Source organism: Rattus norvegicus, chromosome 1 (assembly GCF_036323735.1).
Source record: "Rattus norvegicus strain BN/NHsdMcwi chromosome 1, GRCr8, whole genome shotgun sequence".
Classification (NCBI taxonomy): domain Eukaryota; kingdom Metazoa; phylum Chordata; class Mammalia; order Rodentia; family Muridae; genus Rattus; species Rattus norvegicus.
The window spans coordinates 197,955,643-197,970,833 of record NC_086019.1 but is presented as its reverse complement, the minus strand read 5'-3'; the positions used below and the strand labels follow the sequence as shown (position 1 = coordinate 197,970,833).

Here is a 15,191-nt window from a genome sequence, read left to right as displayed (position 1 = left end):
ACGTGAGGATGGGTTTGCTTCCTCTGCCCATGGTAACGTGTCTGAGGAGTGGCATCGAGCTGGGAGAACAGGAGAAGGAAGGCAGAGAAGTAGGCAGGGTGTTTTCAGAGGGAAAGCCATTCTGGACTAAAGGCTATGAATTGTGTAGAAATAACATTTAAGTTGCCTAAAAGATGATTACAGCCCTTCTCCTTATTTAAGGCCATAGCTTAGACATTTCTTTCTTTGTGTGTATCATTGCCCAAAACTTTATAGAATTGTAGGGTGGTTTTCTACTGAAACTGTTATTTATTCTCTCAGATGTTTATTTTTTCACTTTAGGATATTGAAAAAACCTATGAAATCGTGTGTCAGGAAGGATCTAACTTAAACCCAGATGTGGGAGAGCTGGTGGTCATTCCTTTGTATCCCAAAGAGAAATGCAGCCTGTTCAGGCCAGTGGATGAAACCGAGAAAAGGTGCCAAGCGTCTCAGAGACGGGTGGTGCTGACCACCAGCTGCGGGGAGTCTCTGATCTGGAGCCACACCGTCAGATTTGTTATTGATGTTGGTCTTGAAAGAAGACAGGTAATTACCATCCTGGGGCCAGAGTTGGCCAGCCATCACTGACACCCACGTATTGGGTTCCTTCTACACCAGTAGCCAAAATGTGAGGGTGCACTGTGACCCAGGGTTCTCTTTATTGGGTCAGATGTGCTTGGAGTAGTTGCAGCCATCAGTTAAAGTCTTGGCTGTATCTCATTAGCATATTGGTAGTCTGGAAACAAATTAATTGAGGGTCAGAGGTTTGAAGAAATACCAAACTTCAGCATAAAGGTATTGGCTCCTGTCTACCTGCCTGCCTGTCCGTCTCCTTCCTCCTTTCTCCCCTTCCTTCCCTTCCTTCCTTTTCCCTTTCAACTGAGGATTAAATCAGGGCCTCCCACTTAGTAGCCCAGTGCCCCTTGTGCCTTTAGGTAAGCTGCTAGCACAGTACATTTCTTGGCTTCCAAAGCTTCTCTAATATATTGTGTCTGCTTGTCCATTCATCAGTGTAATTAGCATCTTCAGGGAAATTGTTTCAAGTGAATTGACTAGCTTTTAAAATATTTGCTAATTGGACAACTTTTTTTCTTTTTATATAATTTATTATTTTATGTGCATTGGTGTTTTGCCAGCATGTATGTCTGTGTGAGAATGTCAGATACTCTAAAACAGGAGTTACAGACAGATCTGAGCTGCCATGTGTGTGCTGGGAATTGAACCAAGGGTCCTCTGGAAGAGCAACCAGGGCTTTTAACCAGTGAGTCATCACTTTAGCCCCATAATTCTAAATTTTTTAGAAAGTAAATTATTAAAGCTGTGCGGTGACAACTCACACCTTTAATCCCAGCACTCAGGAGACAGAGGTAGGTAGGTAGGTCAGTCGGTCGGTCTGTCTGTCTGTCTGTCTCTGAGTTCGAGGTCAGTCTGGTCAACAGAGCAAGTTCCAGAATAGCTAGGGCTACACAGAGAAATCTCAAAAAATAAACAATAATAACAGTAATGATAATTTAAAGATAATACATCATTGTAAATGAAATACCTTAATGTGAATTACTTGTATCAAAGTTCTTTTGAAACAAGTTGTAGATAGTCTGTTTTGAGCCAGCATCTTGCCCTGTAGCCTGGCTGGCCTTCAGCTTCCAAGTGCTTGCACTGCCACACCTAGCTTGTTAGAATCAGTCTTCAATTACTTCTCTGTTCCTAGAGCATAGGCTGTCAGTTGCCCTTCTGAGCCACATGCAAGAGAAACTGTCAGTCCTGTATGGTGTTTGCAGTAGGCGTACTACCCAGAAAGTCCTATGTGTGTCCTAAGCATGAACCCACTGAAGTAACACTGAGCCTGAACAAAACAGCAAAGCAGTTCAGCTCTGCTGAATGGAAACCCTTTCGTGTGTCTGTGTGTCTGTGTCTGTGTCTGTCTGTCTGTCTGTCTGTCTGTCTCGGGAGGGGGATCCCCGCTCACCAGCATGAGTATGATGTCACGTGATACTGAGGTCTTGCACTACAGAGCGCAGTAGAAGCAGGCACCTTGCAGATCCATCTGCCAAGTCCCTGGAGTTTCTGTCTCATAATGTGTGATAGACAATAAAGAAAAAGAGCCTGGCAGCATTTCTGTGGGGCGTGCTGCAGGGCAGTCACCGGGGGTAGAGGCAGGGGACTGCACCTGAGTTTCCAGGGGCTAACAGGCTGTGTTTCTGTTAAAGGTATACAATCCCCGAATCAGAGCCAACTCCCTCGTCCTGCAGCCCATCAGCCAAAGCCAAGCAGAGATCCGGAAGCAGCTCCTCGGGTCTTCTCCCTCAGGTAGTGTGGTGGGCACAGTGGCAGCGTGAAGTCCATCAGGGATGCCACAGCAACACTGAAGCCATTTCCCTTGACTTTTTTAAGGAAAACTTTTCTGTCTGTACACTGAAGAATTTGCCTCCAAAGACATGAGGCCACTTAAGCCAGCAGAAATGCAGGAAGCCAACCTCACCAGCATGGTGCTCTTCATGAAGAGGGTGGACATCGCGGGCCTGGGCCGCTGCGACTTCATGAACAGGCCAGGTAGCTTTACCCTCTGGTTTTCTTCCGAGTCCTGCCATGGCTCCTGAGAGCACCCAGCACCTATCACTGTTAGCCAGCATGAGTTCGCTTAGGCTGACCCTGTCACACTCCCAAGAGGAAATTATCTCAAATTTAAAAGGACAAAAACCTAGGGGTGTGGGTGTGTGTGTGTGTGTGTGTGTGTGTGTGTGTGTGTGTGTGTGTGTGTGTGTTGTGAAGGCTGTCTTATTTGGGGTTACTATTGTTGTGATGAAACACCATGACCAAAAGCTAACTGGGGAGGAAAGGGTTTATTTGATTTTCCAGATCGCTGTTAATCACAGAAGGAAGCCAGGATGGGAACTGAAGCAGGGCAGCAACCTGGAGGCAGGAGCTGATGCAGAGGCCATGGAGGGATGCTGCCCACTGGCTTGCTCAGCCTGCTTTCTTATAGCATCCAGGACCATCAGGCCAGGAACCGTCCCACCCAAATGGGCTGGCCCTCACCCATCAATCTTTAATTAAGAAAATTCCCTACAGCTGGATCTTATGGGAGCATTTTCTCAATTGAGGTTCCCTTCTTTGAGGGAACTCTAGCTTGTGTCAAGTTGACATAAGACTAGCCAGCAGAAGGGCCAAAGGTCAACATCAGGTATTTTCCTATATCACTCTTTTTTTTTAAAGATTTATTTATTTATTATATATGAGTACACCGTAGCTGTCTTCAGACAAACCAGAAGAGGGCATCAGATCTCATTACAAATGGTTGTGAGCTACCATGTGGTTTCGGGATTTGAACCCAGGACCTCTGAAAGAGCAGTCAGTGGTCTTAACCACCGAGCCATCTCTCCAGCCCCCTGTATCACTCCTTATCTTCATTTTTGAGACAGAGTCTTATTGAACCTGGAGCTCAGTACCTACTGACCACAGAGACACTTCATAAGAGAGTGTCTTATGTTTTGGACACTAGAACCAGAAGAACTGGGCAGTACAGGGACAATGGAGCACTGCTATCTAAGAGCAAGATGGACAGGTCAAAGATACATTCCCAGTGGCTTGGGAGTCCTCCTCATGGATCATATTAGCACCCGGGGAAAACACGCTCGATTTTACTTCTTTGCAATTCAAGTCAAACACAAGGGAGGGGAGATTCCTGAAGCAAGACTGAGACATTTGAATCCTAATCTGAGCAGTTCTTTCCAGGGTTTACTGAGCCTACTGGCCCTGGCTTTCCTGTCCCCAGAGCTGCTGGAATGCTGAGGGAAACAAAGGCCGGTGAAGTCAGGCCAAGCAACTGGTGCCTGAGGGACAGCCACCTATGCCCAAGGCAGCTCAGTGTTACCTGCTCAAAAGGAAGCCAGCTTGTGGCTTTCTCTGCACTCGCAGTTGGCTTATCTTCTCTGTGGCAGGGTGAGGTTAAATCCTTCTTCAGCTCTAGGTACAGTGTCGGGGATATGGTGGCAGCTGTACTTGTCAATAGCCAGCTGGTGAGGAAGGTCTGCCAGCAGCATAGTCTGTCTTATTTGTTTAAACCCTCGCCTGTTCTCTAAACACTTGGTCATTTATATGTGTTTACTGGTGTGTTAAATCACTTAAGACAGTAGCCCAGTGACTGGATGCTGGGTTTTGCTCCACTTTACAGATGAGAAACCGAGTCACTAGATATGGGGTAACACAGATGGAGCAGGTGGCGCCTGCCGTGACAGGAGCTCGTGTCTGACTGTTCTGCCTTCTTTTCCTCCTGAAGGTTCCTGGGTGGTGTCTCTAGTGCTCTTTGTTTGGTGTTCCTTGCCAAGCACCAGCAGCAGGTGCCTATAAGTAATGAGTGGAAGAGCATAGCGGGGACTTCCCATTTCTCTACCCAGCATGCCCCTCTGCTGATAGGGACCTAGCCCATGGCCAGGGAGACACTAGGCTGTCAGAGCAGTGTCCCTCTTCTCTCACCTGCTTTCTTCTGTGACTTGGAGCTTAGCCTCCCAAAAGCAAGTAAATGTCCAGATCACTGTATCAAGGGCTCTAACTTAAAGTCTTGGCTGTTCTTTAATCAGTACCTTAGTTTCTGCTTCTATTTATGTGAAAAGAACTTAATTTTCCCACACTTTTGGTCAGTGGGTTAAACTTTTCCATGATGTTTACCCTAGAAGTAAATAACAATCTGCCTGTGATGTCTGCGTCCTTTGTCATATTTTGTAAGTCAGCAAGAAGGCCATTGAGGTAGGAGTGTTTAAAAGTGGGAGCTGTGCGACCCGGGCTTGTCTGCATGCTGTCCTTACCCTGAGGATGACATCTAGGGGTGAGAGTGTCATCCACTTCCTTCTTTCTACCTGACGGTCCCTGAATTTCACATGGGTCGGTGTTTGCCACAGGTGGATCTGCTACAGTGATCCTCCCAGAAGCCTCCTCTTCAGAAGTTTTCATTGTTGCTTTTACATTTTGTTGTTAGGGGTTGATCCCAGAGCCTGAGCATCCTATGAGAGTGTCCTACCACTGAGACACATTCCAGACCAGGCTGTTTCCATGATGTTAGGGATGGGCCCAGAGAATGCATGCTGGACATGCACTGTACCACTAAGCTACAGTGTTAGTCCCAAGTGCACTTGACCTATTAACATTGCCCATCAACTGCCCCTGTCTTGGTGCCCTCAGCATCTTTCTGCTCAGGACAGGGGATGTTTGATGGACTAGATGTGAGGGGAGAAGTAAGAGTAGGCTTGCAGGAGGGTTCTGAAGAAATCAAATACCAGAGATACCTTGAAGGAAGCAGGTGGCTGGGCTCTGGGCTCCCTGTTCTCTATGCTGGGCTTCCTGATCCCTGTGTGGCTCCTGTTTGCTGCTTACCGAGTGAGGTTTCAAACTGATAGCTGGGAACAAAGAGGTCAGAGATACCATTTATTTTTGGCTCCTGACAATGCAAGCAGCTGTTTTCTGCTGTGCTTGGGGAAATGTAGCTGTGATGAACTCTGACTCATCATTTTGGAACAAAAAAATATAGAAGATGCTTGTGGCTGATGCATTTAATTCAACTTATAATTGAAATGTCCGAACACAGCAAGCTCTCTGGCCTTTTCAGGATCTGTGAACCGTGTGGAAATGGTCTTGGCATGACTAACTAGGCTACCAGCAGTTAAGTGAATTCCCTTGGCATGGATCTCTCTTTAGAAAAACAGTCCAGGGGTTTTTGTTTTGTTGTGTTTGTTTTGTTTTCCCTTTTCCTTGGCTGCATGAGGATTGACCTCTATCTGAGTGTCACAGCCACTGTTGATCTGAGTCGGGAAGCTCAGGACCAACTGAGTCCCTCGGCAGAAACAGACGGCTAAGACTGTTACTGTCCTTGGAAGGTAGAGGTACCTGGACAGGGATTTGGAGAGAAACCAGGCAAAACATCCAGACTATGCTGAATGTCATCTCTATGCTCTGATTCAGAATTTGTTTTAACTTGTTGCAGATAAAACTGGTTTTGGGCTGACCAGCATTTCAGAGATTTGAGAAGAAGAATGAGAGTCCGGCATGGGGACATGTCCATAACCACAAAAGTGGAAGTGGAGGCAGGAGAATTGATGTTCAAGGTCAGGATAGGCTATTTCTCTGCCAGTGAAATGAGCCAATTCAAGCCAGATTAGAATATATTAAAGGCAGGTTTATTGGGAAGATGCTCTCGGGGGAGTTCATGGGGCCCCAAGCCTTAGACCAGGGGAGTCACCATGGGGAGAGGGAAGGGGAAAAAAGAGAGAAAGGGGAGGGTGCAGAGAGAGAGAAAAAGAGGGGGCAAAATTTCTGGGTTGTATAGGGAGGAGGCTGGGGGGGAAGGACAGCCTGGCCTCTGGGCTGGAAAGTTGAGGTTGGGGCAGGGTCTGAGGGATTACTAGGAGAACCTGGAGGCCTAGTCCGAAACCAGAGGCAGGTGGGGAAGAAGGGAGGGAGGGAGGGAAAAATAAACTGTACTCAACTCAGACTTGTAGCTTGGTGTATGCAACAAGACAAGGTACTGAAGAAAGCACAAGGTGCAGGCAGAGACTGAACTCCTCGTTGCAGAGGCCAGCTGGGAAGAGGGATCCAGCTCTACAGTGGCCCATCAGGGCGCAGGCGCACACCTTTCACTAGAAGATTCCTGAGTCAGTGAACCTGGCGCTTCTGTCATCAGTCACACTCCCAGTGGCATTTGTGAGGATGCCTGCAAGTCTGTAAACATTGAAAACATGGTGTCTGTGGACTAGGGAGTGAGAGACAGCGCCTGCTGGCTTGGCTCAGTCTGCACAGCTGCACCCCTCCAGAACAGCTTCAAAGCCAAGCGATTGTTAATCATGGCACCTGCATAGACCATAGCTAGGATTTTGTTGTTGTTATTTATTTTTACTACATTTATGTGTGGAGGTCAGAGGGTAACTTGCAGCAGTCAGTTCTCTCCTTCCACCATGTAGGTTCCAGGGGGTCGTTCAGGCTGTCAGGCTTTTGCTGCAAGCATTTTCCCAGAGCCAGAGCCATCCTCTGCTGACTGCTAGGTGCTGCACAGTACTGTTATTGGTGCAGAGGCCACACAGAATTCATCACCATCTTCAGAGAGGGATGTGTGCATTCTTGTGTGAGTGCATGAGTGTGTGTGTGTGTGTGTGTGTGTGTGTGCATGTGAAGAGGAACATTCCAAGAACAGTTCCCAAGAGGAAACCAATTGGAGTGCTTTGGAAATAGTTTTAATATGTATTTTCATCCCTTAGAAAAGTATCTGGGATTCACTAAGCTCTTGGCATTGCAGGTCTGAGCCACTCCTAGGCTACCTACCTGGGCTTCGGAAGACATTTGCCATGGATGTTCAAACAGACAATGATCACAGTGATTAGGATATGTCACCACAGTGCCTCCGAGATGGGCTCCTAGATACTAATGACCTTCTCCTTTTAGAGTCACGTCAGCTGTGCTGGCAGAGCATGACTTCTGGAAAAATGTTGCTCATTAAACAAATTCAGAACCAGCTGGCCGGCCACTCAGCCTGGGCCAGACAAAAGAGAGTCAGATGTGAAAGTGCTGTGGATATTGTAAAAGGTCCCGCACACACCAGGTTTCTAGGAGTGTGGCCTGTGACACTGTCAGAGAAGCTGTTCCCTCAGGTCCTCGTCAGAGCCAGGCTCTTAGTCCCATTTCCAAAATCCCAAAGCATGTAGAGTGCACACTATCAAAACAAGCACATCTTCAACTGCTTCCCTGCTGCAAAGTCTTCCCTTCAGTGACCTCAGCAGGTGAGGCCCAGTCCCGACATGACCAACCAGCACTGACTTGTCCCTTACCTTTCCAAACTGTGTGTGTGACTTGCAGTAGGTGCTGGCACACAGACACAGCTCCAGTGTCACTTTAGATGACTCCTTGTTATAAAATACACCGGATGGTAGCACGTGCATTACAGTTCTCTGTGGAAGAGCCAGTGATCCAGCCCAAACTGGCAGAGCAGAGCCTGAATTCTGAGTAAGGAAATGAGGGGTCTCCTGAAATCCAAGCTGTGCCTCAGTGACTCTTGGGTGTTTGGTTCTCCTCTGTGTCTTTTGGTTCTCCATACAACACATCCCCTTCTTTCCTCCTCTCTCCCATCTGGACAGCAGGATCTGCGCGGCTCTCTGCCTCAGCTTTGTGATGTACACACAGCCCGGGAAAGGTCCCCATTTGTCTGGGTACAAATAAAACTCCGAAAGAAGGAAGTCTGACTTGGTGTGAGAAGAAGCCCTCCCTGAGCCATCACTGTGACTGGGTCAGTGGGGACAGTCAGGTGTAAATGACACTTTTATATTCGCCCTCGTCCATATAAAAGACACACAACCCGGGTGTTTTATTTACAAGCTGTACGCCTAGATTGGGCTCATGCCCTTAGTACTTGCTGTTTCTCATGGATATATGCTCATGGCCCATCTCTCAGGGCAGCTTCCTTCTCTTCTGTCCCCTTCCTTCTCTTCTCCTGTCTCTCTCCGAGACCCCAGCCAGGTAACTGAAAACCTGCCAACCTCTCTGTTGCCCATTCACAGGCTTCGGCCTTTTATTGGCCAATTAACTTGGGGAGCAGAGTTTGTACAGCAAAGGCTGGTGTACATGTGAACTTCCTCCTCTGTGGCAACTCAAGTTGGGAGGTCAGTAACACAAGGCCACATCTCACGGTCTGAGTCCAGGCCCTGTCTATGCCTGCAAGAAACTCTTCCCCACCCACCCCTGCAGGGACCAGCATCGGGACAGGTGAGTGTGCACCTGCCTGAGGTGCCAGCAGTACAAAGTGCTGACGTTGGACTGAGAGTGGGTAGATGATGAGCATCACCCTGAAAAGAAAACAAGTGACAGCCATGACACATAGGTGGACATGGGCCCACCTGCTGGGCAGCCATTTTAAAGCTTGGGTATTTATAAAACTTTATAACTTTTATATGCATAGGTGTTTTGCCTTCATGTAGGTCTGTGTACCAGGTATACAGTCTGGAGGAGGACTAGAATTGTAGTCACAGATGGTTGTGAGCCACCATGTAGGTGCTGGGAATTAAACCAGGGGTCTCTGGAGGAGCAGCCAGAGCTCTTAACCATTGAGCTATTACTCCAGCCCCATACATTGTTTTGGCCTGTTTGCTTGTTTGTTGTTTGTTTTTCCCCGTGGTTTTGGTATAGCCAATGCTATGCCATCTCACTCCAATGCTGAGTCTTGTTTGTCTGAAGCCTGTTCTCAGACACTGCAAAGGTGTCAAGGGTGTCATTGTTTAAGAGCTAGCAGTCACAGTGCCTTATCCAGGGGAACACGGACAGATGTGACCTGAGGAAGGCCAGCAGTCTTCTCTCCAATAGTGTGAGCAGGTACAGCCTTGTGGAGACACACTGAGCTCCTTTCATACCGGGTTCTCTCTGGGACCTAACTGGTCTGGTGCTGATAGACTTGCTAGGAGAAAAGGTGTAAGGGAGGCCTGTGGCTATGGTCCACTTGTACTTTCTGCTGTGCCACAGGCAGGAACTGAAATAGTATAGGAGAGGTCTCAGGGCCCAGCAAAGCTCAGCTGAGCCTTAACCTTGAGCGCCTAAAATTTCTGACACAGCCATCATCTGAGAGCCAGGCTCATGCATGGCTTCTACCATGTCTTGCTAGTGGGTGGAGTTTCCCTTTCCATGTCAAGTGACAGAGAGAGCCCTAATCTTTCACCCTGGCTGGTAAGACAGGCCAGAGAGCATGGCTGAAGAAGGCCTGACTCCAGTTTTGAGACTTGCCTACCAAAAGACTTCCTATCTTGTCCTGTACATGGAAGTACTTACCTATCCAGACAAGAGGCTTCTGCTAGCATCCCCAAGGGAAACTGTATGTGAAAACTTCTTCTTATAGGAGAATATAGTGAGATGAAACTATATAATGTCAGCTAGTGTTCCCAGTCCCTCGCTGTTTAAGCACCACCATGCTCCTTCCTGCCGCTACTGCCTGCACCTTCTCTGGCACATCAGATGTCCCCTTTCAGGTCCCGCAGCTCTCTGATGGACCTCTTGGACTACTTTTCTAAGTAACCTGTCAGTTTCCTTCTTGGAACTACAGATTCTCAAAGTTGTGTGTTTACCACTATGGTGAGGCCCAAAGTCCCCAGGGAAAGAAAAAAGAAAGCCATTCCAACTTAGTAAATTTTGATGGGGGAAAATCAGAAATAGTAGGTGACTTCACTGGAGTGTTGTTGCTCAACAGGCCCTCACCACCCTCTCTTCCTGGTCTCTTGCCTCAGTTGCTCTGCTCCCACCCCCACCTCCCCCAGGAAGGCGCAGGGCAGCATTGGTGTAGCCAAGAGCACACTGGTGGTTTCTAAAAGCTTGCCTGGCTTCCGACTGTAGTGGAAATCTGATCAAATTAGAGCTGTGAGTAGGTTGTAGAGTTTCTCAGTGTACCTTAAATTTTGAGTTACCTTCGGTGATCAAAGTGTAAATATAGCAAATGAGGCATTTTTTTTCCTGTCAGCCACTTAAAAACTCAGGGACAGGCAGGTTCAGTTACTTCTTGGGTTAGGCTTATGGGCCTAGCCTTCCACACACCACACACATTCCTGGACTGAGACTGACAAAAGCCAGTCAGTGGCTCTCTGAAGCCCTTCAATTTCAGGTAGCACATCAGGAGTTGGTGTAGCCTTTATTGGAATACCTAGCAGACAGGTGAAGAAGTGTATTTAATAGACGTGGTTCCAGAAGGACAGAGACTAAGTAGACTTCTTTGTGGAAATTGAGCAGATATAATTAATACTCCCGGTAGTAGTGCCCATGTTACCTAAGAAATGAGGGAATGGGGAACGTTTGCGGTAACCTCAGTAACCTCGTGTGTCTGTGTCTGGTGTTTTTTTTCCCTCTGACTTCTCGGCCACTCTGTCTTCTTCTCTTGTTCTCCTTGTCAGACCTGTTTACTGGATTCTAGACCATGTGTGTTTTGCCTTACTGAGCAATAAATATTTTGTCGTTCCTTAAGTATACTCAGAGCTGGTTTTGTAGGCTTGTGCAAGAGCTGCTTACATGGTTAAGCGTTCTTGGCTTGCTGGTGAGAGCAGGCTCTGCACCGGATGTTGTACGAGCACCACGTTCCCTCTACTCACACCCACTGGAGCATTGCTGCCCGGTCAGGAGAGCTCTCAGATTCCCAAGTCTTCAACTTTGACCCCTCCGAACTGCATCAAAATGCAGTGAGTTCCTGTCTACCCTCCGAGGAGCCTGCCACTCTGCCGGGGCCCTTATCTAAATAGCCATAAGGTGTACCCTGTTAGTTCACAGAAGCTACTGGCTTAGTTGTCTGACCAATTCTTGCTTTACAGATTCTGTTCCTCGGATGCCTGTTTTATGCGAGAACGAAAAGTCACTACCTGATTATTGATGCACCTCACCTAATACCTTTTTTTCCCTCTTTCCTAGCTCCAGAAAGCCTGATGCAGGCACTAGAAGATTTAGATTATCTGGCAGCCCTGGACAATGATGGGAATCTCTCTGAATTTGGAATCATCATGTCTGAATTTCCTCTGGATCCACAGCTCTCAAAGTCTATCTTAGCATCCTGTGAATTTGACTGTGTAGATGAAATGCTAACCATTGCTGCCATGGTAACAGGTATTCCTTAAAGACCTTTGTATGTACTGTGAATCCACAGCAGGAATAGGTTTAAATGGAGTACAGATGTAAGGGACAGTGGCTGGCTCATCTATACAGATGACAGGAAGTGTTTTAATAGACTGAGAAGGGGGAACGTCTGCAATACCTTAATTCAAAAATACAGAAGGCCACGCTTGGCTTTCTGCCAGGACTATTGTAGTGCAAAACAAGCAAACAGTAGTCACAGGCAGTGCTTCCCAGATAACTGTGCTTTCGTTTCCTGCCAGCTTCACTGGTACTGGCTCCTATATTTTCATACATTCTTTGACAGCAGCATGGACTAAATGCTGTGCTACATCTGAACATAGTCCTAAGCTTGTGTCTGACCCTCTGGGCCCCTTGACACTTCGATAGTTTCCACTGGACTATGGGCAGGGTGCTAACTGCTATTGGCAAAACAACGTGCTCAAAAAGGAGAGAGCATTAAGACCACTCACGGGGCTGGGGATTTGGCTCAGTGGTAGAGCGCTTACCTAGGAAGCGCAAGGCCCTGGGTTCGGTCCCCAGCTCCGAAAAAAAAAAAAAAAAAAGAACCAAAAAAAAAAAAAAAAAAAGAACCAAGACCACTCACTTTTAAGTTCTTTGGCTTCCAAGCAAACAAGAATATTAAGAACAGCATACTGATCCAGAGATCCAGGACAGGAGTGGGTTCATAGACGGGTCCTGCCCCTGGGCATGCTACCGGGCCAAGACTGCTCTCCGTATGGCTGACTGTGACCTCTTGCTTCTTAAAGCTCCCAGTTGCTTTTTGCACGTGCCTCATGGTGCTGAAGAGGCTGCAGTGACTTGCTGGAAAACGTTCTTGCACCCTGAAGGTGACCACTTTACACTCATCAACATCTACAACGCCTACCAAGATACGGTTCTGAACTCTGCCAATGAACGTACGTGAACATGATTCCCCAAAACCACCTCCCTGGTCCCTCTCCCTTCCCCAGATGAGGCTCTGATACTTGAGTTATTATTCGCTAGCCTCCCTCTCTGATAGTCCCACCAACCACTTAAACAGAATGGTACTGGGTCCCTAAATGCACCACAGGCCACTGCCATCCACCCACTCAGAGAACTAACATGTCACAGCACAGGTCTGGGTCAGAAGCGGCATGCCTGAAGCAGACTGGCTGCACCTGAACTGCAGTGGCTGTCGTGGTGCCTTAGGTAAGGGGCCACTGCTGGGGAAGCTGTTGGTACCTTTGCTGGGGCAGGGGACAGATAGCAGGGGCTAGCAGTGGACCAGCCAGCTTCCCCAAAGGAGACTCTTCTGCTTCCCACAGACCAGCCTCCACTTCCTGTGCTCCAGAAGATGGTGTGAAAAATATTTGAAATGATGTAGAAAAATTGAGATCAGTTTGCAAGGCAGTAGGACCATGTCAAGGGCAGGGAGTCAGTATTTCTAGTGAACTAGACGGAAAAGTGATCAGCTTTTGAGCACCAGGCTGGGTGGTGGTGTCTGAGCAAGTGTGTACTTTTGCTACTGAGTGGGATATGTGGACAGGACAGGGTAGATGAGGGTCTGATGTCCACTGGGCCAGGGCTGTTTGCATTCTTCAGTTAAGACAGTCACAGGTGCCAAGAAAATACCTTCAAACTGAATCAAACTGACACATCTGGATTTATAAAACCAAGTTGTAGACAAGGAGCAAAAGTGTTTGACATAATGAACTCCCAAGTCAGCCTGGCAGGTTCTTACTAAATGAAGTGTGGGATGATCAGAGGGACAGATGCTGACAGCTCCCCTTTAGTTCTGGATCTCTAGCATGATTTTTTTATATATATATATATATATATATATATATATATATATATATATATATATATATATATATATATATATATATATATATATATATATATGTCCTTGCTGTACAGAGAAGGAAGTGCAGACACTAATGCAGCCTCTGATGCCTCTCAACAGCCACAGGTGATGGCAGTGTGTGTCTCACATGAACAGTCTAGTATGGTGGGCTCACAGTCCTTCAGCAGCTGCTACAGATGTGGCTGATCTCACAGCCCCTGGTGAACCTAATCCTAGCCTTCCTACCACTCACTCCCATGGCCTTTGCTAGAGCCTAGAGAAGTCTAGCTCACCATGAGTGGCCTTTTGTTCTCCCTCCAGACTGTGTGGAGACATGGTGTCATAACTGCTTCCTCAGCTGCTCTGCTCTCAGGATGGCAGACGTTATCCGAGCAGAACTCTTAGAAATTATCAAGCGGATCGAGCTTCCCTATGCAGAGCCTGCCTTCGGCTCCCAGGAGAATGGTCTGAACATCAAGAAAGCACTGCTCTCTGGGTACTTCATGCAGGTAAGCAGGGGCAGAGCTTTCATGCAGGTAAGCAGGGGCAGAGCTGCCCTGACAGGTGGGTGAGCCCCACACGCAATGGGAAAGTCAGCCAGCGCTCTCACCTACAGTGATGGTTTTGCTGACCTTAAACTTTTTAAATAACACTAAACAGATGTTACTTAAGATTTGGTATTTAAGTACACTTCTCAAGCTAGAATCCTGTGTTAATTTTAGACCCCACAGCTTCTCTTCTGTTTACTAGTGATCTGAGAGCCCAGCAAGCCAAAGTACTCCTGCCTCAGTTGTTCATCTCCATAAGGAGCCTGATTAGTGCCCATGACAGAAGTGGGAATGTCCTTCACATCTGAGTGGGCAACACTGTACCAATCTTAGTGGAGGGAAAAAAAATGGCATTTCAGAACAGATTTCTTCATCTACGTAAGAGGGGAGAGTATGAATGAACAGAGCTGGAGATCAGGCATGGATGGCCTGGAGAGCACGAACAGTTCACAGCAGAGCCAATGGCATGCTGTTTTATTTCATGACCCAAACGTTTACCTTACAACAGCACTAAAGTGCTACAGCTGACACCATCACCAGCTCAGGTTTAAAAACAGTCATTGTGCCTTGTTTTCTATGATCTGAAAATAGGAGACATGTGACAAATTTTAGTTTTAGCTATTCTGTATAAAAATCTTTGGGTTTTTTTTTTAACACATTTGTGTATCTATTCTTTTTCCTTGACCCTGCCTTTCAGATTGCCCGGGATGTTGACGGGTCAGGTAACTACTTAATGCTTACACATAAGCAGGTTGCTCAGCTGCACCCCTTATCCAGCTACGCCATCACCAAGAAGATGCCCGAGTGGGTCCTCTTCCATCAGTTCAGCATATCTGAGAACAACTACATCAGGGTCACCTCAGCAGTCTCCCCTGAGCTGTAAGTCTAATGGAGAAGGAAGGGCTTCCTTTTTAACTCACTCCTGTAGAAGTAAATCACACACAGGATTGTTTCACTCTCACTGATATGAGACTGCTAGAGCGAAGGCACCAGGACACTGGCTGTGTAGAGCAATGGCCTTAGCCAGCCTTAAGGAATGGCTGGAGCTGGGAGTGGGGGATGGGGTGATGCAGAGGAGGAGGGAAGGTGAGGGTAAAGAGACAGGTAGTTCCAGAAGGTATACCTCCTTTTACCCTAGTGTAGTGCAGAGCAATTGAAGCTTTAGGCAAGAGGAAGGCTCTCTC

At 47.3% G+C, this 15,191-nt stretch overlaps 1 protein-coding gene across 4 annotated transcripts in view; it reads left to right on the top strand.

Moving 5' to 3' along the window:
* The window catches only part of Dhx32 (DEAH-box helicase 32 (putative)), a 59,277-nt gene that overhangs the window by 42,946 nt on the left and 1,140 nt on the right, over positions 1 to 15,191 (top strand). For all 4 annotated transcript variants that reach the window (NM_001130039.1, XM_063267936.1, XM_006230443.5 and 1 more), the window contains 7 exons: positions 322 to 567; positions 2,229 to 2,328; positions 2,413 to 2,571; positions 11,431 to 11,622; positions 12,399 to 12,548; positions 13,781 to 13,968; positions 14,705 to 14,886. In NM_001130039.1, the coding sequence (NP_001123511.1) occupies positions 322 to 567; positions 2,229 to 2,328; positions 2,413 to 2,571; positions 11,431 to 11,622; positions 12,399 to 12,548; positions 13,781 to 13,968; positions 14,705 to 14,886 (1,217 nt within the window). The remainder of the gene's footprint in view (positions 1 to 321; positions 568 to 2,228; positions 2,329 to 2,412; positions 2,572 to 11,430; positions 11,623 to 12,398; positions 12,549 to 13,780; positions 13,969 to 14,704; positions 14,887 to 15,191) is intronic.